The following is a 22,123-nucleotide window of genomic DNA, read 5'->3' as shown; positions in this document are numbered from 1 at the left end:
GTTTTATTCTATTCTAATGTTTCTCTTCAGAAAATATTTCACTGTATTATTTATTTATTTAAAGCATTTCTACCTTGCCTGTCTCACCTGAGGGGACTCAAGGCGGCTTACAAAATCTGGCAAAATTCAATAATAATAATAATAATAATAATAATAATAATAATAATAATAAAACTTTATTTATACCCCGCCACCATCTCCCCAATGGGGACTCAGGGCGGCTTACATGGGGCCATGCCCGGGAAAAATACAATATAACAAAATATAAAAACAACATATCATAATACAATTACAACAATACAATAAAGGATCATATACAGTACAACACAAAATCCAAAAAGCAATATAACAGGGCGGGCCGCATGAATACTCAATTAAAACTCGGGGTGAGAAAAGGATAAGAATAAAACCACAGGGAACTAGGGAAAAGATGCCAATAAGATACCCTGAGTCCCATTTAGTGAGGAAAGGTGGGATATAAATGAGGATAACAAGGAGGAAGAGGAAGAAATGCTTTTGAAATGTCTATTATTATTGTTGTTATTTGTTGTTCAGGGGCAACCACTGGAAAGGTCCACTCTATCATTCTCAACAACCGAGTTTGTGATGGTGGTTGAGCCAAGGGGAGGGCCTCTGCTGAGAATCCCTGGGCCCAGGTAGATTCCTACAAGGAGATCTGATCAAGGTAGAAAGAGTTAAAAGAATGGTTGTATGATATAAAGAGCATGCTTATCACATTTGCAGGTGAAACCAAGTGGGGAGAGAAGCTAATATTCCACAGGACAGGATAGGGACTTAGAATGTCCTTGACAAATTTGATAACTGGGCCAAAATGAACTTCAGCAGGGATAACCATGAAGTAATGGAGCCAGGCAAGAAAAATGAAATACTGTACAAACAATTCATGGGCAATACCTAGCTTGAAAGCAATACATGTGAAAAGTATCTAGGTGTCTTAGTAGACTACAAACTAAGCATGAATCAACAGTGTTGTAGTGTCTCAGAGACTCCCGAGTCATGACCCCGTCGTCTTTACAGAGCAGACCGAAGAAGAGATGGGGTTTTTGCCATTTCCGCTTGATTCCATTCCTTTCCAGATGTCCCCTGTTGGACTATATACTCTGCTTATTTTTAGTTGTCTCCTTTATTTCCTTAATAAAGATGTTAGACTGTTTATTGGCCTTCGTGTCTGATTCCCAGTGCTCACGCTGCCTGAGGTGTCACAAGTGTGACGAAAGTGACAATGCATTTATGGCTAAAATTAACAGGAACACAGTGTCCTGATCAAGGGAAGTATTAGTACCACTCTATTCTGCTTTGGTCAAATCTCATTTAGAATACAGTTCTGGTCTTCACAGCTCAATGAGAACACTGACAAGCTGGTACACATACAGAGAAGGGTGACCAAGGTGATCAAAGGACTGGAAATCAAGTCATATGAGGAATGACTTAGGAAGCTGGGCATGTTTAACTTGGAGAAGAGGTGACCATGAAGTGGCATGATGGCGATCTTTAAATACTTGAGCGGATGTCATGAAGAAGATGGAGTGAGCTTGTTGTCTGTTGCTCAAGAGACTAGAACACAATTTAATGGATTCAAATGACAAGAAACAAGATTCCATTTAAAAATTAAGAAGAAATTTTAAAATGTAATAGTAGCATGACAATGGACTAGATTACTTTGGAAAGTGGTGGACTCACCATCTTTGGAGGTCTTCAAATATAGGTTGGATGGACACATTTCAGGAATGCTTTAGTTGTGTATTCCATAATGTCAGGGAATTAGAACAAATGTCCCATCCATCTCTAAAATTCTGTGATTCTATAATATGGCTAGTTAATTAACAGTCAATGTTTCACCTCTAATAATTGGTTGGAATATTTTAACTAAATCTTTTAGTAAAGGACAACTTACCACAATGTTCCTTGGGCTCTACTTTCAGTGTCTGTAAATCCAGAATCCAGAAAAATATCTTTGTAGATGCGTCCCACAAGACAATACATATCTGAAGCTACTTGGCTTTCACACTCCACTAGAGGGATCATAATATCTAGCGCCTTCTGTCTGTCTCCAGGTAGATTTCGTCTGTTTTAAAAAATGAAATAAAAACATTTCAACATGTTGTAGGTTTCTGTGATTCTAATGTCTAATCACTTCACAATGTTTGAAAGGCAAGTTTGAGATGTCTAGAAAGGGAGATGGAAGAGATGAAGCCACTAAAATATAGACAGAACAGTATCTGATTCAGTTCTCTTTCTCAGTTTCTCTCTTTGCCGCATGACCATTGCATCTAGAAAATTATACTGCAGGAATTCCAATCTGTTTTGATATTTTCAGATTACACTAATACAGAACTTTTCAAACTATGTGTCATGACGTTAGTGTGTCAGCTGCAGTGTGCCTAAATGTAACAGAAAATGAAAAAAAAATCTTGGAAATGTGTTTTCTTACAAACCATATATTTTTAAAAATAAAAATGAAATGTTTTCATGAGATATGTTGTGTCCCCATTCATTTCATTATCACAATGTATGTATCTGTACGTATCTCTTCTAAAGGGTTGGAGTTGAACTTCCAGTTTGCTAGTAAAACTGAATTACTGTGTTGTGAAATGATGCATATCTACAAAGTGTGTCACCAACACGAAATGCTTGGAAAGCTCTACACTAAGACATTAGAAAATAGTTCTCAGTCTGCAGTATGATTGCTGCTGAGTATCTGAATGGCATGAGCTGAAGCAATAGGAAACCAATAATAAATGTAATGCATCTCATATTCTAACCTCATTACTGTTGTGGCTTTTCTAGAACAAACACAGCTTTTCTCATTTGTATCTGACAAGAAACTCGAAAAATGAAACCACATCTTGATTTCTTAGTTAAAGAATGAATTCTCTCCCATGAAACTGACCCATTTTGGAAAATGGCTTTGCATTCCATGTGCCCAACAAAGAGGCACACGGTCTCCTCTGCATCCCTTGGCTGACCTCACTTTTATACAAATTTCTCTGGAATGCAGAACTATTTCAGCTGTGGTCCTTAAATATCGACCAAAAATAGCATGCAAACGTTTAACACACGTCTCTGTTATGCTGGATGTACAACGTGTTCATATGTGATGAAATAATACATACAGTTCTCACATATGAAAATCTACTTTTGGTTTTCCATAAACTGTTGGACAGAAAAGCTGTGCATGCAAAAAATAAAAACAAACAAAATAAACAGATCTGAAGTGTCTTTTCATGAGCAGCCCACTTCATTTTTCTCTGGCAAAGCAATGACAAAACAAACAGTTCCCCATTGTGCATTTTGCTAATGAGCAGGATGAATGCTAAGCAGAACAAGCCCTATGTTTAGTTTATAGAATCTAGTGAATTGCAAGACTTAATAATACCTATATGTTTCTGGTCATCAAGATCAAGAAAATGTATATTCATTTATTGTTATGTCAGTAAATCCTTACTTATTTACATTAATTATACAAGCTCTTAGAGAGCCTACACTGTCTTGCAGAAATAGCCAATATTTCCCATTTTCACATTGTATTGTGTTCCAGTCTTGAACACAATTGAATTTCTCACTGGGTAAGCACCTTGTCCCGAATGGGGTCAAACTCCCACAGAAAAAGCAGATGAGCACTTTGCGGGGCACTCTTACATCTATATTGATCACTTGGAGATCCTGGTGAACTCCATGACCTAAAAGTGCTTTGGACCTGGCTCAACTTGTATTCCAAGTATGACCTTCAAAAGGGATAAATCAGCCATATTTGGTAACTTCTTGATTATGACAACTGAAATGTTCTCTATCTGGAGCTGCTTTTTAATATGACTACAAGTAGACTGGTGACTGAAATATAATGTGGAAACTAGAAAACATCAGTCAGAAGATTTGCCAATAGACCTAAAAAACTTGGAACCTTAACACTTGAAGAAACAGCTCTCTCTATGTATGTATGTCTGCCTGGGGACAGAGGTGCACTGGAAGGGCTTTCCTCAGTGGAGTCAATACACTTTGCCAGGAGGCTCAAGAGGGCCTTCTCCTTAAGATGCCCAATAGGAGTTTATGCTAGTGTATTCTGAAGGCAGGTGAAAACATGGCTTTTTATTAAAGCTTTGGGGGTAGTGATGTCATCAACAACTGATAAAAACTAATATTTTAGTAAAGCACCATTATCACCACAAATTGCAAAACAATTACTGGTTTATTATTGTTATTGTTATCATTCAAAATAAAGACCTACTTGCAAAAAATGTCAGGGTATTGTGTATTGTGAAATGTTAAAATCAATCTGGTTTCAGTAATTATAGAGTTAATGAGAGTCTGCTATGATTGATGGATCACAGGACCAATGGGGTCAAGTCTGTTTTGACCGGGACTTACTATCTTGTTCCTGTAGAATGTAGAGGGAGTGTTTTCCTGTGTAGAGCGGAGAACAGCGATGAGCAGTGTGTGTGTGCATGAGTGCTTTCGGAAAGCACTCATGGAGGAAAGGACTGAATTTGCTCTGTCTGTAAATAGATCATGTAAATAAAGTTAATCAACAGTTGGACTTCGTCTGCTGGAGTGAGTTTGTCCAGTGCTGTTTTCCACACGGGGAAACAGTCTGGAGAGGAGGTGAAGACCGGGATGGTGAATTTTTGGATTTCACTCTGCTACCCATCATCCCCGCTGACAGTGGGTTATGGGCCCAGGCCTCCACGCTTCTGTTGCGCAGTGGATGGAGATGCTGATGGCTGGTGAGCTTTCAGCAACGGTGCGGCCTTGAGTGGGATTCTAGAGACGGAGGGGACCCGAAAGAGAGCTCCAGTGAAGCTGCAGGAGAAGATTGTGACCGCCTGAGTCTGCACTTAAGTGGCAGTACGGCTTAATCTCGGGGACCGAGGGTCACAGAGGCAGCTGATTCACCGGGAGCTTGGGGTGTTGAATCTTGATGGCTGAGATGGCTGGAAAAAGCTTCATTTCCAGCATGGAAAAGCTATCTGATGAAAATTATGCTTCGTGGTCAGTAATGATGCGGTCCTTACTTGTCAGGACCCAGGCTGCAAGGCACCAATAACCATACACAGAGGCCAACTTCTATCTACTATCTTTATTGAAGGAGTATATAAAGTTGGTAAAAACAAATGTAAAAGTTAGTCCAGAAGCAGACCTTTCAGGAAAGGTCAAAATTAGTCCAAGAACCAATGTCCAATATGCAATATTAAGGGCCAAAGTTGTAATCCAGTAACCGAAACACTCACCTTGCCAGGCAAGGTGAGGGGAGATAACGAGGTCCTTTAGTCCATGAACTTGAGCAAGGCTAGGAATTAACTTGATACTTGAAAACAAGGCTTGAATCGTGACACAAGGTAACGAGGAACAAGAACAAGGTCCGTGGAATTACTTGGTAAAATCCGTGAAACAAGGCAAGGTTTAGTCCTGGAAGGCGAGGCAAGGTCCGAAGGTAAACAAGGCTGGGAAGCAGGAGCGAAGGCTTGAGAACAAGGACAAGGCTTGAACAGGAACGAGGCTTGGAACGGAGCGCGCTGTCCAGACACAACTCGCTCCGGAGGCTGACGAATTGACTCCGTGAAGTTACTTCGTGGTTAAAACACCTATATAGAGTCTAACTTTCCCGCCGAGAGCAGTTCTCTGGGAACCAGAAACAAAGCTAATCTCTGAGACCAGATGTTTGACTCCTTAAAGATTCTCACGGAAAGCAGGCTTAATTGGCTAAATTCTTAGCAGCTATTCTAGCACTCCTGCGCGAGGCCGCTTCCAAACCTCTCTGTTGTTTACAAAACTCATGGCGAGAAAACACAGGAGATGTAGGCTCAGGGTTTGTTTGACATACTTCTGGAACACAACTCTCTTGCAGGTGCAAGGTTCCCAGATCTGGCTGGGAAGAACCTGGCTGGGAAGATTCCAGTTCTGACTGGGAAGGTAAAAAACCCAAGTTTTCTTCTTCATCAGGCATCACAATGTCATGAGCAGGACTACAAGGCCCATGAGTCATCACACTATCCCCCTCCTCAAGCCCCCTCCCAAACCGGGACTCTCTCCCCGAGGCGCGAGGTCGTGGCTTGGCGGGATAGGTCTGATGAAAGCGACGGGTTAGATCAGGAGCATGGACTGTGGAGGCGTCTTCCCAAGAGCGTTCCTCAGGGCCAAAACCCACCCAGTCAATGAGATATTGCAGGCGGCGGCGGTGAAAGCGAGAATCCAAAATGTCCTGAACCTCGAACTCGTCCTCCCCATCCACCAAAACAGGGACGGGGGCCGGCCGGTTTACATCTGGCCGCACACCATCCGCCGGAAGGAGCAGGGAGCGGTGAAACACTGGGTGAATGCGCATTGAACGCGGAAGTTGGAGTTTGAAAGTCACGGGGTTTAATTGCGCCACCACTGGATAGGGGCCAATGAAACGGGCATCTAACTTCCGGCAAGGGCGATGGGAGGGCAGAAAGCGAGTGGACAGAAAAACCCGATCTCCTACCTTGATTTCGGGGCCCGGCTGGCGATGTTTGTCAGCGTGGCGTTTATAGTCCTCCTTGGCTTGGTCCAGTTGCTGGAGCAAAAGTTGTTGCACCGCTGTGAGTTCCTGCAGCCAATCCTCTGCTGCGGGAACTTCTGAAGTTTCAATGACAGGGGGAAAGAAACGTGGATGGAAACCGTAGTTTGCAAAGAGCGGCGTTTCTTTTGTAGAAGCCTGGACTCCATTGTTGTAGGCAAACTCCGACAGTGGTAACAGAGAAGCCCAATTGTCCTGTTGGTAGTTTACATAACAGCGAAGGTACTGTTCCAAAGTGGCATTAGTGAGCTCCGTTTGCCCATCTGTTTGGGGATGATGAGCGGAAGATAAACGAGAGTCTATGCCCAATAGTTTTTGTAGTGCCTTCCAGAAACGAGAGGTGAATTGGGATCCACGGTCTGTGATCAAACTCTTGGGCAATCCATGTAATCTGAAAACATGTTGGAGGAATAGATCAGTCTCTTTGGCCGTGGGAAGGCCTTCACAGGGAATGAAATGGGTTAACTTGGTGAAAAGGTCCACCACCACTAGGATCGTGGTAAATTCACAGGAAGGTGGTAAGTCAGTGATAAAATCCGCAGAAATTATTTCCCATGGGCGAGATGGGGTAGGAAGGGGGTGTAAAAGCCCTGAGGGCTTCTCCCTTCTTGTCTTGGAGCGCTGGCATACTGGGCAGGTGTTGACATATTTTTCCACATCCTTACTGTGATGACCCATGGGCCTTGTAGTCCTGCTCAGGACATTGTAATTCCTGATGAAGATGAAAACTTGGGTTTTTTACCTTCCCAGTCTGAACTGGATTCCTCTCTGCCAGATCTTTCCCAGGCAGATCTGGGAACCTTGCACCTGCAAGAAAGTTGTCTCCCAGAAGTATGTCAAACAAGCCCAGAGCCTACTTCTCCCGTATTCTTGCGCCGGGAGTTTTGTAAACAACAGAGAAGTTTGGATTCAGCTTCGCGCAGGAGTGCGAGGATTGCAGCTAAGAATGTGGCCAATTAAGACTGCTTCTCGTGAGAATCTTTGGGGAGTCTCACATCTGGTCTCAGAGTTAGCTTTCGGTTCTGATTCCCAGAGAACTGCTTCGGCGGGAAGCTAGACTCTATTTAGGTGTTTTACCCGCGTAGTAACTTCGCGGAGTCAATTCGTCAGCCTACGGAGCGAGTTGTGTCTGGACAGCGCGCTCCGGTTCAAGCCTCGCTCCTGCTCAAGCCTTGCCTTGCTATCCAGCCTTCGCCTTGCTTCCCAGCCTTTGTTTATCTACGGACTTTGCCTTGTTTCCCAGGATCAATCCTTGCCTTGTTCCACGGATTTATCAAGTTATTCCACGGACCTTGTTCTTGTTCTTAGTTACCTTGTTCCACGTTCAAGCCTTGTTTCAAGTATCAAGTTATTTCCTAGCCTCGCTCAAGTTTCATGGACTAAAGGACCTTGTCATCTCCCCTCACTTTGCTTGGCAAAGTGAGTGTTTCGGTTATTGGATTACAACTTTGGACCTTAATATTTCTTATTGGACATTGCTTTTTTGGACTAATTCTGACCTTTCCTGGAAGGTCTAATTCTGGACTATTTTCTACACTTGTTTTTATTAACTTTATATATTCCTACAATAAAGATATTAGATAGATTCTGGCCTCTGTGTATGGTTATTGGTGCTCTGCAGCCTGGGTCGTGACAGTTTGACTCCGCCACCCTAAGCACCAATTAACCTTGGCCAGAATGTCTACCGGAACCGTACCTGGGCCGAGCGGCCAGCCGATTACCTACACCATCGACAAGGAAGAGGTGGACCGAATCCGTGATAAGCTCAATGCACAGGATGGAGAAATAAGGGGTTTGAAGGAACGCGGAGTTCGTCTTCCGGCCATGGCGTTGCCAACCAAGTTTACTGGAGAAGCTTCTAAGGTTCATGTCTTCCGTCGCCAATGTCAAGCTTATCTGGAGGCCCGTGCTGCCGAGTTTCCCCAAGAAGACATCAAAGTGGCATGGGTTTACAGTCTTCTAGACGGGCCAGCGGCCAGCTGGGCGACGGCACTGTTCGACCAAGCCTCTCCACACCTAAGATCAGCGCAACACTTCTTGGACCACCTCAAGGAGACTTGGGGAATCGAGGACAATTTGGAGGCAGCCGGTCACAAACTCCGTCGCCTTTTCCAAGGAGACAGACCTATGTCTCAGTATATAGCCGAGTTCCGAGTGCTGGCCCACAACACCGGCTGGAACGATGTAGCCCTCAGGGGACAATTCCGAGAGGGTCTCAACATTGAAATGCTGGAAGAAATCTCCAAGGTGGATCCTCCCCAGACCCTCGAGGCACTCATTGATCAATGTTTACGGGCTGAAGTCATGATTGCCAACAGGAAACAGTGGGTTCGAGGCCAGGGCAGTAGAGCCGGGGCAAAACCCCCCGCTCCCGCCAGCGTTCAGCCACGTCCGGTGTGGAGACCCCCACCGCCAACCCCATACCCCAGAGGAGGCGAGGAGGTGCCGATGCAGTTGGGCAATGTGCGTCCCAGACTAGATGCCGCCGAGAAGGCCCGTCGTCAACGCTTAAACCTCTGCTGGTACTGCGGGAACGGGGGCCACTTCGCCAGAGAGTGCCCAGCCAAAGGGAAGCCTGCCGCCCGTCTTGCGGCGGCGTCCTCCACGGAGACGAAGGCGTCTGAGCCGACTGGCACACAGCCGGCGGGGGAAGCCAACGACCGGGTGTAGAGGGGCTCGCCAACCCGGTCAAAAAATCCATCCAAGAGCCGCCAACCGGGGTCCTGTTCCTTCTCGTGGTCACATTATGGTCAGCAAAAAGGGGACCCGTCATGATCCACGCCATGATAGACTCTGGAGCTACCAACAATTTCATCGATAGAGAGTATGCCGACTCTCTGGGATTACAATATCATGATTTCAAGAATGCCCGTGTGGTGCAAGCCATAGACGGCCGTCCCCTCAAGACGGGCCCCGTAAGTCAGTGGTCGGAACCCACCAGGATGTGGATAAGGGAACATATGGAAGAGATTTCCTTCTTTGTTACCGAGGTCCCCCATTTCCCTGTGATTTTGGGAATTCCATGGCTGACTCTCCACGACCCTAACATCTCCTGGTCCAACAGAGAACTGCAGTTTGCTTCACCGTACTGCCAAAACCATTGCCTCGTAGCCAAGGTATGCCATGCCACAGACACCGAGCCCATCATCACCTTGCCAAAGAAGTACTCCGAGTATTGGGATGTATTCAATGAGAAAGAAGCCGAAAAATTACCCCCACATAGACCTTATGACTGTGCCATTGACTTGGTGGAGGGGGCCCCGATCCCGCGAGGGCATCTCTACTCCCTGACTGAACCAGAGCAAGAAGCTCTCAGGGAATTCCTAGAGACAAACCTTCGCAAGGGATTCATCAGACCCTCTCAATCCCCAGCCGCCTCCCCAGTGATGTTTGTGAAGAAGAAGTCAGGGGAACTACGCTTGGTGGTGGACTACAGAGCATTGAACAATATCACCAAGCGGAACAGCTATCCCCTGCCTTTAATCTCGGATCTACTGGATCGGCTTCGAGGAGCCAAGGTTTACACCAAGCTGGATCTTCGGGGGGCTTACAACTTAGTTCGCATCAGGGAAGGGGACGAGTGGAAGACCGCCTTCCAGACCAAATTCGGATTATTTGAGTCCCGAGTTATGAATTTCGGTTTATGCGGAGCCCCCGCAACGTTCCAGCATTTTGTCAATGACATTTTTCAGGACTATCTAGACAGGTTCTTGATAATCTACCTGGACGATTTTTTGGTGTTTTCCAGATCACAATCAGAACATGAGAACCACGTCAAAATGGTGTTACAACGATTGCGGGATCATGGACTTTATGCCAAGCTGGAAAAATGCGCTTTTGATCTACAAGAGGTAGATTTCCTTGGTTACCGCATCTCGCCTCTAGGGCTTTCCATGGATCCAGCCAAAGTTTCAGCAGTATTGGAATGGCGGGCGCCAACTAACAAGAAAGAGGTGCAGCGTTTCTTGGGGTTCGCGAACTACTACCGCAAGTTCATTCCAGATTTTGCCCGCTGGTCCGACCCCATCACTAGCTGCATCCGTGGAAAGCAGCCTTTCCGCTGGACTGATCAAGCAGAGAAAGGGTTCCAGCAACTAAAGAAACTATTCACCTCCCAGCCAATTCTACGGCACCCAAATCCTGGAACCCCTTTTGTGGTGCAAGCGGACGCCTCTGATGTGGCAATTGGGGCTGTACTCTTACAACCGGTGGGAGATCACCTCCACCCCTGTGCCTTTTATTCTCGTCAACTAACCACACCAGAGAGGAATTACACCATTTGGGAAAAAGAACTACTGGCCATAAAGGCAGCCTTTGAAACTTGGAGACATTGGCTAGAAGGGGCCAAATTTCCCATTGAAGTCCACACTGATCATCGTAATCTAGAACATCTAAGAACTGCCCGCAAACTAAATCAGAGGCAGCAACGTTGGGCTTTATTCTTTGAACGTTTCAACTTCCAGATCCATTATGTGACCCCAGCCCAAACCAAGCAAGCAGACGCCCTGTCACGTAAACCGGAATACGCTGCAGGACGCAAGGAGACCTTTGAATCCCAACTGCTACAACCTGAGAACTTTGCCACACTCACGGTGGGGAACACCAAATCCATTCCCATTGGTTCAACTTCCCCTACTCCAGGACCCATCTGTGCTCAAGAAATCAGGGCTAGTCAGCAAGCAGATGCCTGGGCGCAGGACCAACTTCGCCAAGGTCTGCATTTCCCCTTTTCGCTTAAAGATGGGCTGCTCTGCTATAGAAATCATGTTTATATCCCACCCGGACCGGGCAGGGAAAAAGCGCTTCGTCTGTGTCATGACTGCAAACCAGCAGGACACTTCGGACTATTTAAAACTATGCATTTGATCCTAAGGGATTTTTGGTGGCCCAAGATCCGCAAGGATGTGGAAAAATATGTCAACACCTGCCCAGTATGCCAGCGCTCCAAGATACGAAGGGAGAAGCCCTCAGGGCTTTTACACCCCCTTCCTACCCCATCTCGCCCATGGGAAATAATTTCCGCGGATTTCATCACTGACCTACCACCTTCCTGTGGATTCACCACGATCTTAGTGGTGGTGGACCTATTCACCAAGTTAGCCCATTTCATTCCCTGCGAAGGCCTCCCCACGGCCAAGGAAACTGCGGATCTATTTCTTCAACATGTTTTCAGACTACATGGATTGCCCAAGAGTTTAGTCACAGACCGTGGATCTCAATTCACCTCTCGTTTTTGGAAGGCACTACAAAAACTATTGGGCATAGACTCTCGCTTATCTTCAGCTCATCATCCCCAAACAGATGGGCAAACGGAGCGCACCAATGCCACTTTGGAGCAGTATCTTCGCTGTTATGTAAACTATCAACAGGACAATTGGGCTTCTCTGTTACCACTGTCTGAGTTTGCCTACAACAATGGAGTTCAAGCTTCTACAAAAGAAACGCCGTTCTTTGCAAACTACGGCTTCCATCCACGTTTCTTTCCCCCTGTCATTGAAACTTCAGAGGTTCCCGCAGCAGAAGATTGGCTGCAGGAACTCACAGCGGTGCAACAACTTTTGCTCCAGCAACTGGACCAAGCCAAGGAGGACTATAAACGCCACGCTGACAAACATCGCCAGCCGGGCCCCGAAATCAAGGTAGGAGATCGGGTTTTCCTGTCCACTCGCTTTCTGCCCTCCCACCGCCCTTGCCGGAAGTTAGATGGCCGTTTCATTGGCCCCTATCCAGTGGTGGCGCAATTAAACCCCGTGACTTTCAAACTCCAACTTCCGCGTTCAATGCGCATTCACCCAGTGTTTCACCGTTCCCTGCTCCTTCCGGCGGATGGTGTGCGTCCTGATACAGACCAACCGGCCCCCCCTCCTGTTTTGATGAATGGGGAGGAGGAGTTCGAGGTTGAGGACATTTTGGATTCTCGCTTTCACCGCCGCCGCCTACAATATCTCATTGACTGGGTGGGTTTTGGCCCTGAGGAACGCTCCTGGGAAGACGCCTCCACAGTCCATGCTCCTGATCTAACCCGTCGCTTTCATCAAACCTATCCCACCAAACCGCGACCTCGCGCCTCGGGGAGAGGGCCCCAGTTTGGGAGGGGCCTTGAGGAGGGGGATAGTGTGATGACCCATGGGCCTTGTAGTCCTGCTCAGGACATTGTAATTCCTGATGAAGATGAAAACTTGGGTTTTTTACCTTCCCAGTCTGAACTGGATTCCTCTCTGCCAGATCTTTCCCAGGCAGATCTGGGAACCTTGCACCTGCAAGAAAGTTGTCTCCCAGAAGTATGTCAAACAAGCCCAGAGCCTACTTCTCCCGTATTCTTGCGCCGGGAGTTTTGTAAACAACAGAGAAGTTTGGATTCAGCTTCGCGCAGGAGTGCGAGGATTGCAGCTAAGAATGTGGCCAATTAAGACTGCTTCTCGTGAGAATCTTTGGGGAGTCTCACATCTGGTCTCAGAGTTAGCTTTCGGTTCTGATTCCCAGAGAACTGCTTCGGCGGGAAGCTAGACTCTATTTAGGTGTTTTACCCGCGTAGTAACTTCGCGGAGTCAATTCGTCAGCCTACGGAGCGAGTTGTGTCTGGACAGCGCGCTCCGGTTCAAGCCTCGCTCCTGCTCAAGCCTTGCCTTGCTATCCAGCCTTCGCCTTGCTTCCCAGCCTTTGTTTATCTATGGACTTTGCCTTGTTTCCCAGGATCAATCCTTGCCTTGTTCCACGGATTTATCAAGTTATTCCACGGACCTTGTTCTTGTTCTTAGTTACCTTGTTCCACGTTCAAGCCTTGTTTCAAGTATCAAGTTATTTCCTAGCCTCGCTCAAGTTTCATGGACTAAAGGACCTTGTCATCTCCCCTCACTTTGCTTGGCAAAGTGAGTGTTTCGGTTATTGGATTACAACTTTGGACCTTAATATTTCTTATTGGACATTGCTTTTTTGGACTAATTCTGACCTTTCCTGGAAGGTCTAATTCTGGACTATTTTCTACACTTGTTTTTATTAACTTTATATATTCCTACAATAAAGATATTAGATAGATTCTGGCCTCTGTGTATGGTTATTGGTGCTCTGCAGCCTGGGTCGTGACACTTACGGATCTTGGGCCACCAGAAATCTCTTAGGATCAAATGCATGGTTTTAAATAGTCCGAAATGCCCTGCTGGCTTGCAGTCATGACACAGACGAAGTGCTTTTTCCCTGCCCGGTCCTGGTGGGATATAAACATGATTTCTATAGCAAAGCAGTCCATCCTTAAGCGAAAAGGGAAAATGCAGTCCTTGACGAAGTTGGTCCTGCGCCCAGGCATCTGCTTGCTGACTAGCCCTGATTTCTTGAGCACTGAGGGGCCCTGGAGTAGAGGGAGTTGAATCAATGAGAGTGGATTTGGTGTTCCCCACTGTGAGCGTGGCAAAGTTCTCGGGTTGTAGTAGTTGGGATTCAAAGGTCTCCTTGCGTCCTGCAGCGTATTCCGGTTTACGTGACAGGGCGTCTGCTTGCTTGGTTTGGGCTGGGGTTACATAATGAATCTGGAAGTTAAAACGTTCAAAGAATAAAGCCCAACGTTGTTGCCTCTGATTTAGCTTGCGGGCAGTTCTTAGATGTTCTAGATTCCGATGATCAGTATGGACTTCAATGGGAAATTTGGCCCCTTCTAGCCAATGTCTCCAAGTTTCAAAAGCTGCCTTTATGGCTAATAGTTCTTTTTCCCAAATGGTATAGTTTCTCTCTGGTGCGGTTAGTTGACGAGAATAAAAGGCACAAGGATGAAGGTGATCTCCCACCGGTTGTAGGAGTACAGCTCCAATTGCCACATCAGAGGCGTCCGCTTGCACAACAAAAAGGGTTTCAGGATCTGGATGCTGAAGGATTGGCTGGGACGTGAATAATTTCTTTAGTTGCTGGAACCCTTTCTCTGCTTGATCAGTCCAGCGGAAGGGCTGTTTCCCACGGATGCAGCTGGTGATTGGGTCAGACCAGCGGGCAAAATCTGGAATGAACTTGCGGTAATAGTTCGCGAACCCCAAGAATCGCTGCACCTCTTTCTTGTTGGTTGGCGCCCGCCATTCCAATACTGCTGAAACTTTTGCCGGGTCCATGGAGAGCCCTAGAGGCGAGATGCGGTACCCCAGGAAATCTACCTCTTGTAGATCAAAAGCGCATTTTTCCAGCTTGGCATAAAGCCCATGATCCCGCAATCGTTGTAACACCATTTTAACGTGGTTCTCATGTTCTGATTGTGATCTAGAAAACACCAAAAAACCGTCCAGGTAGATGATCAAGAACCGATCTAGATAATCCTGAAAGATGTCATTGACAAAATGCTGGAACGTTGCGGGAGCTCCACATAATCCATAATTCATAACTCGGGACTCGAATAATCCGAATTTAGTCTGGAAGGCGGTCTTCCACTCGTCCCCTTCTCTGATGCGAACTAGGTTATAAGCCCCCCGTAGGTCCAGCTTGGTGTAGACCTTGGCTCCTCGAAGTCGGTCTAGTAGATCCGAGATTAAGGGCAGGGGATAGCTGTTCCGCTTAGTGATATTGTTCAATGCTCTGTAGTCCACCACCAAGCGTAATTCCCCTGACTTCTTCTTCACAAACATCACTGGGGAGGCGGCTGGGGATTGAGAGGGTCTGATGAATCCCTTGCGAAGGTTTGTCTCTATGAATTCCCTGAGAGCTTCTTGCTCCGGTTCAGTCAGGGAGTAGAGATGCCCTCGCGGGATCGGGGCCCCCTCCACCAAGTCAATGGCACAGTCATAAGGTCTATGTGGGGGTAATTTTTCGGCTTCTTTTTCATTGAATACATCCCAATACTCGGAGTACTTCTTTGGCAAGGTGATAATGGGCTCGGTGTCTGTGGCATGGCAGACCTTGGCTACGAGGCAATGGTTTTGGCAGTACTTTGAAGCAAACTGCAGTTCTCTGTTGGACCAGGAGATGCTTGGGTCGTGAAGTGTCAGCCATGGAATCCCCAAAATCACAGGGAAATGGGGAACCTCAGTAACAAAGAAGGAAATCTCTTCCATATGTTCCCTTATCCACATCCTGGTGGGTTCCGACCACTGGCTTACAGGGCCCGTCTTGAGAGGGCGGCCATCGATGGCTTGCACCACACGGGCATTCTTGAAGTCATGATATTGTAATCCCAGAGAGTCGGCATACTCTCTATCAATGAAATTGTTGGTGGCTCCTGAGTCTATCATGGCGTGGATCATGACGGGTCCCTTTTTTGCTGACCATAAGGTGACCACTAGAAGGAACAGGACCCCGGTTGGCGGCTCTTGAATGGGTTTTTTGACCGGGTTGGCGAGCCTCTCTACGCCCGGTCGTTGGCTTCCCCCGCCGGCTGTGTGCCAGCCGCCTCAGACGCCTTCGTCTCCGTGGAGGACGCCGCCGCAAGACGGGCGGCGGGCTTCCCTTTGGCTGGGCACTCTCTGGCGAAGTGGCCCCCATTCCCGCAATACCAACAGAGGTTTAGGCGTTGGCGGCGGGCCTTCTCGGCGGCATCTAATCTGGGACGCACATTGCCCAACTGCATCGGCACCTCCTCGCTCCCTCTGGGGTATGGGGATGGTGGTGGGGGTCTCCACACTGGACGCGGCTGAACGCTGGCGGGAGCGAGGGGTTTTGCCCCAGCTCTACCGCTCTGGCCTCGTACCCACTGTTTCCTGTTGGCAATCATGACTTCAGCCCGTAAACATTGATCAATGAGTGCTTCAAGAGTGTGGGGAGGATCCACCTTGGAGATTTCCTCCAGCATTTCAATGTTGAGACCCTCCCGAAATTGTCCTCTGAGGGCTACATCGTTCCAGCCGGTGTTGTGGGCCAGCACTCGGAACTCGGCTATGTACTGAGACATGGGTCTGTCTCCTTGAAAGAGGCGGCGGAGTTTGTGACCGGCTGCCTCCAAATTGTCCTCAATTCCCCAGGTCTCCTTAAGGTGGTCCAAGAAGTGTTGCGCTGATCTTAGGTGTGGAGAGGCTTGGTCGAACAGTGCCGTCGCCCAGTTGGCCGCTGGCCCGTCTAGAAGACTGTAAACCCACGCCACCTTGATGTCTTCTTGGGGAAACTCGGCGGCACGGGCCTCTAGGTAAGCCTGGCACTGGCGGCGGAAAACTTGGACCTTGGAGGCTTCTCCAGAAAACTTGGTTGGCAACGCCATGGCCGGGAGGCGGATTCCGCGCTCTCTCAACCCTTTTATTTCTCCATCCTGCGCGTTGAGTCTGTCACGGATGCGGTCCACTTCGTCCTTGCTGATGGTGTAGCTAAGTGGCTGTCCACCCGGCGCGGCTCCGGTAGACATTCTGGCCTTGGTTAATTGGTGCTTATGGTGGCGGAGTCAAACTGTCAGGACCCAGGCTGCAAGGCACCAATAACCATACACAGAGGCCAACTTCTATCTACTATCTTTATTGAAGGAGTATATAAAGTTGGTAAAAACAAATGTAAAAGTTAGTCCAGAAGCAGACCTTTCAGGAAAGGTCAAAATTAGTCCAAGAACCAATGTCCAATATGCAATATTAAGGGCCAAAGTTGTAATCCAGTAACCGAAACACTCACCTTGCCAGGCAAGGTGAGGGGAGATGACGAGGTCCTTTAGTCCATGAACTTGAGCAAGGCTAGGAATTAACTTGATACTTGAAAACAAGGCTTGAATCGTGACACAAGGTAACGAGGAACAAGAACAAGGTCCGTGGAATTACTTGGTAAAATCCGTGAAACAAGGCAAGGTTTAGTCCTGGAAGGCGAGGCAAGGTCCGAAGGTAAACAAGGCTGGGAAGCAGGAGCGAAGGCTTGAGAACAAGGACAAGGCTTGAACAGGAACGAGGCTTGGAACGGAGCGCGCTGTCCAGACACAACTCGCTCCGGAGGCTGACGAATTGACTCCGCGAAGTTACTTCGCGGTTAAAACACCTATATAGAGTCTAACTTTCCCGCCGAGAGCAGTTCTCTGGGAACCAGAAACAAAGCTAATCTCTGAGACCAGATGTTTGACTCCTTAAAGATTCTCACGGAAAGCAGGCTTAATTGGCTAAATTCTTAGCAGCTATTCTAGCACTCCTGCGCGAGGCCGCTTCCAAACCTCTCTGTTGTTTACAAAACTCATGGCGAGAAAACACAGGAGATGTAGGCTCAGGGTTTGTTTGACATACTTCTGGAACACAACTCTCTTGCAGGTGCAAGGTTCCCAGATCTGGCTGGGAAGAACCTGGCTGGGAAGATTCCAGTTCTGACTGGGAAGGTAAAAAACCCAAGTTTTCTTCTTCATCAGGCATCACAATGTCATGAGCAGGACTACAAGGCCCATGAGTCATCACATTACTCGAAGCAGAGGGTTTGCATAATACCCTAGATGATTCAGATCAAAATGCTGAGCACAGGAGGAAAGCCAAAGCATATTTGATACTGTGCCTCCAACCAAACCAACTTGTCCATGTGAGAAACTCCTGAGAAGATATGGCAAGCTTTAAGAAATGTCCGTCAGAGAGAGACTTGAATGTCTCAGATGATTTGGACCAAGAGGCTGTTTTCAGCAAAGCTTGTTCAGGGCCAGGATGTCAGAAAACATTTGGACAATCTAAAGCAATTATTGATTGGAGCTGAGGAAAGAGGCCTACAATATTCTGAAGCACAGAAGTGTTATCTGGTGCTGTGCAGCTTGTCTGAGGATTGGGACTTTCTGGTACATTCTTTCCAGAATGTGAGAGTCCAGGATTTAAATTTGGATTCAGTTTGCGGGAGAATCCAAGAGGAAGTGGACCGGAGGGCATTTGAACAAGCCCAGAAGCAGACGATGGCGAAGTGTGGCCAAGAAGGGGCGCAAGTGGTCGGCTTTGGTCCTGATGGTGTTCCTGGGAATCGTGAGGAGGTTGCAGTACATCAGGTCAAAACACGCCGTTGTTTTGTCTGCAACAGGTGTTGCCCAAACAACAAGGCTAGAAGTTCTCGTGGGAACAGAGGGGCAAGGAATTTGTCAACAACAACTAAGCCCCAAGTGTTTATGGCTGCGGTGAATGGAAGGATCACCGAAAAGAACAAGTGGTATTTGGACTCAGGTTGTACACACCATGTTGTTACAAATCTAAAGCTTTTGAAAAACAGAAGGGATGTGTCTGGAACAGCAGTGACTTTGGCTGATGGAACTGAGAGGAAGTTCAACAAATGTGGCACTGTATTCATCCCTTGCTTGAATGTGGATTGGGAAAATGTACTTTACATCCCAGAATTAAGTTCTAATTTGTTAAGTGTGGCTACCTTAACAGAGAACGGATATAGAGTAATTTTTAGCGGAATCTATTGCTATATTCAGAGAGATGGACGAGTAGTGGCAAAAGGTGTAAAAAGAAACAAAATGTATATGATGTTTGACAAAAATAGCTTTCCAGATGGGGCACAAGTCTATTGTGTGAAACAGAAGATTATGCATGACAGGTGTATCCATCATCTTCACAGAGCGATGGGTCATGCACGTGTAGAGGTGCTCAGAAAAACTTTAGAAATATGCACAGATTTTGAGTGTGAAAAATGTGAAAATTTATTAGACTGTGCAGTTTGTTCAGAGATGGGAATTGAATCAAAAGAGCATCCTAAAAGATCTGGAATTAAGACCCAGGAAATGTTTGAAATGGTCCATCTATATGTAACAGAATCTGATGTAAAAAGCCAGGGAGGTTCTCAATTTACTTTGCTGTTAGTAGATAGACACACCAGATTTGGTTATATTTACTTCCTTAAAGATTTGAAGGAAGCTGTTGTAAAGGTGTCTAATTGGATAGACATGGTTCAAAGGGTCTATGAACAGCATGTAGGTCAAATAGTTTTTGACAAAGGAATTAATGTGTGCAATGAAGAGATGAAGAAACTGTTGAGTGAAAGGAATATAGGATTTAAAAATGTAAAATCAAATAAGTCAAATGAAGAAGGCGTGGCTCAAAATAGGATGAAGCAAATTCTTCACATGAATGAGTGTTTAATTAGAGATTCCAAAAGCTCAACTAAGAATTGGCCAGAGTGTTCACACACAAGTAATTATATTTTAAACAGGTTATGGGATGAGGAATTGGATGACATCCCATTTCGGAGAATGTATAAAGGATGTCCACATTTAAAACAACTGAGAATTTATGGTCAATTCGCCCAGGTACAAGTTCCAGCCAACCAGAGGAAAAAGGGAGAGCCTAAGTGGAGGAGAATGCAATTCTTAGGGTACTACAAAGACAAGCTTAAATTTCACAGTGATCTTGGGAGGCTTATTTTCTCAAAGAGGGCATACTTTGAGAGGGATGAAGGCTGGGACAGGTTGCATTTGAACAAAGAGATGTTGTTTCATAACAATTCCACCAAGGAAGCGGAGGTACAGAAAGCTTCAGGTGGAGGGGGTTCTGTTGTTGAAAAGGATATGCAACGAACCATTAAGGATGAGATGGTTACTCCAGTGAAACATGGGGAAGTACAGACTCCCCAGAAGAGTCAGAAGAGAGGGGGTAACGGGAAAAAATCACCTAAGCTTGAGAGTGAAGAGCAGGTGACAGAAAAAAGTGAAGATATATCTCTTCTTGAGACCGAGATTGAATCAGTTGATCAGTGGTCTCCAACTTGTCAATTGGCACAGGTGTTGCCAAAGCGCCAGAGATGCAAAAACATTGTGCCTGTTTATTAGTCTGAACGGAAATTGAAATATGTATATATGTTCAGAGAGAGTTAAATCATTTTTGTGGATAATTGTAATGGAAAAGTATGATTATGAAATGAATTGGATTTTAAGAGACATTGAAATCCATAGTTAAGTCAGCAGTGAGTTGTAATATAGTCTGGCAGCATCAAATTAATCTATGTGGCACAATGAATTAAGTTTTCAGAGGTTGGGAAAACTATTGATTAATGAAGTGAAGCATCAGTGTATTAGGTTATGGTTCTGGCATCGATTGTGTTAATAAAGATGCAAGAAGAGAGTTGATGTATTGTGATCAAAACAATTTACATGTGATTGAAAAAGACTGTATGTATACATGTATTATCTTCTGGAAGTTCTAGAAAGATTGATCAAATGTGTAGAGTGTTAAAATATGTAGAGAATTGATTTGAACATTTCGGAGGGGAATTGTCAGGGTATTGTGTATTGTGAAATGTTAAAATCAATCTGGTTTCAGCAATTATAGAGTTAATGAGAGTCTGCTATGATTGATGGATCACAGGACCAATGGGGTCAAGTGTGTTTTGACCGGGACTTACTATCTTGTTCCTGTGGAATGTAGAGGGAGTGTTTTCCTGTGTAGAGCGGAGAACAGCGATGAGCAGTGTGTGTGTGCATGAGTGCTTTCGGAAAGCACTCATGGAGGAAAGGACTGAATTTGCTCTGTCTGTAAATAGATCATGTAAATAAAGTTAATCAACAGTTGGACTTCGTCTGCTGGAGTGAGTTTGTCCAGTGCTGTTTTCCACACGGGGAAACAGTCTGGAGAGAAGGAGGTGAAGACCGGGATGGTGAATTTTTGGATTTCACTCTGCTACCCATCATCCCCGCTGACAAAAAAACCTTCAAGGAAACAGGCAAACAAATGTAAACCATTTGATCTTTTATCTTGTTTTTAGGAAACAAGATAGAAGGGGAAGAACATGCTTTCTACAAGCCACTTAGTTGGCTTTTGTTTTCTGTCCTTGAAGAATAGCTTGAGACCTATTGCACTATCTGGAAGGAAAAGAGTCAGTATTAGGCATACATTAGAGTCCAAAGTGTGTACCATCTTATCCAGATAGAACCATGCTGATTTTAGATTTGTGCTTTGTAGAATCATTTGTTCCCTGGACTACTCACATCAACATTTGCTTCTCCATGTTTTCTCTTTGCTCAGCTGCTTTCCTAATCATATGCAAAAAGGAAAGTAAAATACTGACAGAGAAATAGCTGAATCTGTTTTGTACACTGTGAAAGAAACAATAAAGGATGTGGGAAAGATGCAAAAGTTAGTTGCTTGTTAAGTTCTGAGAAAATCTTCAAACCTGTGAAGAAAGATGAATTTAGCATAATGCATTATAACTTCATTAACTGTAAAAAATATTTACCTGTTCAGTGCAAATGCATAATGAAACTTCACATGGAGATGCATAGCCAAGTCAAAGGTTGGGAGTTTTTCTAATGTCTCTACCAGTTTCACAATGGAATCATAATCCTTCCAAGAGACAGAAGACAGGAATATAGTCAAAGAAAGAATATTTGCCCCCACTTTTATGATCACATGGTAGGATGAGATACAATTACTGCACACAGAATGGTTCTAGAATCATAAAGTTCACATTCATTCATCCCTCACTTTCCACTCTGTTGTTACTACCATTTTTATCCAATCCCTTTTAGCCACAGACTTTCTATACTAATGTCTTGCATCCTCATTCCAAATTAGGATAGCATTTAAGGAAGGTGAGGGAAGAGATTCCATTTTGTATATCAGAATGTATATAACCATTTCTCAAACATAGTATTTCAGTTTAGGACAAATTATAACTACGATTAGACATTTTATCCACCATCAGTGTGTGTAGTGTATGAGTTTGCATTCTGAATTCATA

General features: G+C 45.6%; 1 protein-coding gene across 3 annotated transcripts in view; it reads right to left on the bottom strand.

Moving 5' to 3' along the window:
- The window catches only part of map3k5 (mitogen-activated protein kinase kinase kinase 5), a 137,075-nt gene that overhangs the window by 59,621 nt on the left and 55,331 nt on the right, over window positions 1-22,123 (bottom strand). For all 3 annotated transcript variants that reach the window (XM_062968973.1, XM_062968974.1, XM_062968975.1), the window contains exons 6-7: window positions 21,620-21,726; window positions 1,916-2,086 (exon numbers count right to left, since the gene is read on the bottom strand). In XM_062968973.1, coding sequence (XP_062825043.1) covers window positions 1,916-2,086; window positions 21,620-21,726 — 278 coding nt within the window. The remainder of the gene's footprint in view (window positions 1-1,915; window positions 2,087-21,619; window positions 21,727-22,123) is intronic.

The sequence above is a fragment of the Anolis carolinensis genome, chromosome 1, assembly GCF_035594765.1.
Source record: "Anolis carolinensis isolate JA03-04 chromosome 1, rAnoCar3.1.pri, whole genome shotgun sequence".
NCBI classification, from domain to species: domain Eukaryota; kingdom Metazoa; phylum Chordata; class Lepidosauria; order Squamata; family Dactyloidae; genus Anolis; species Anolis carolinensis.
This window is presented reverse-complemented; position numbering and strand designations above follow the sequence as displayed.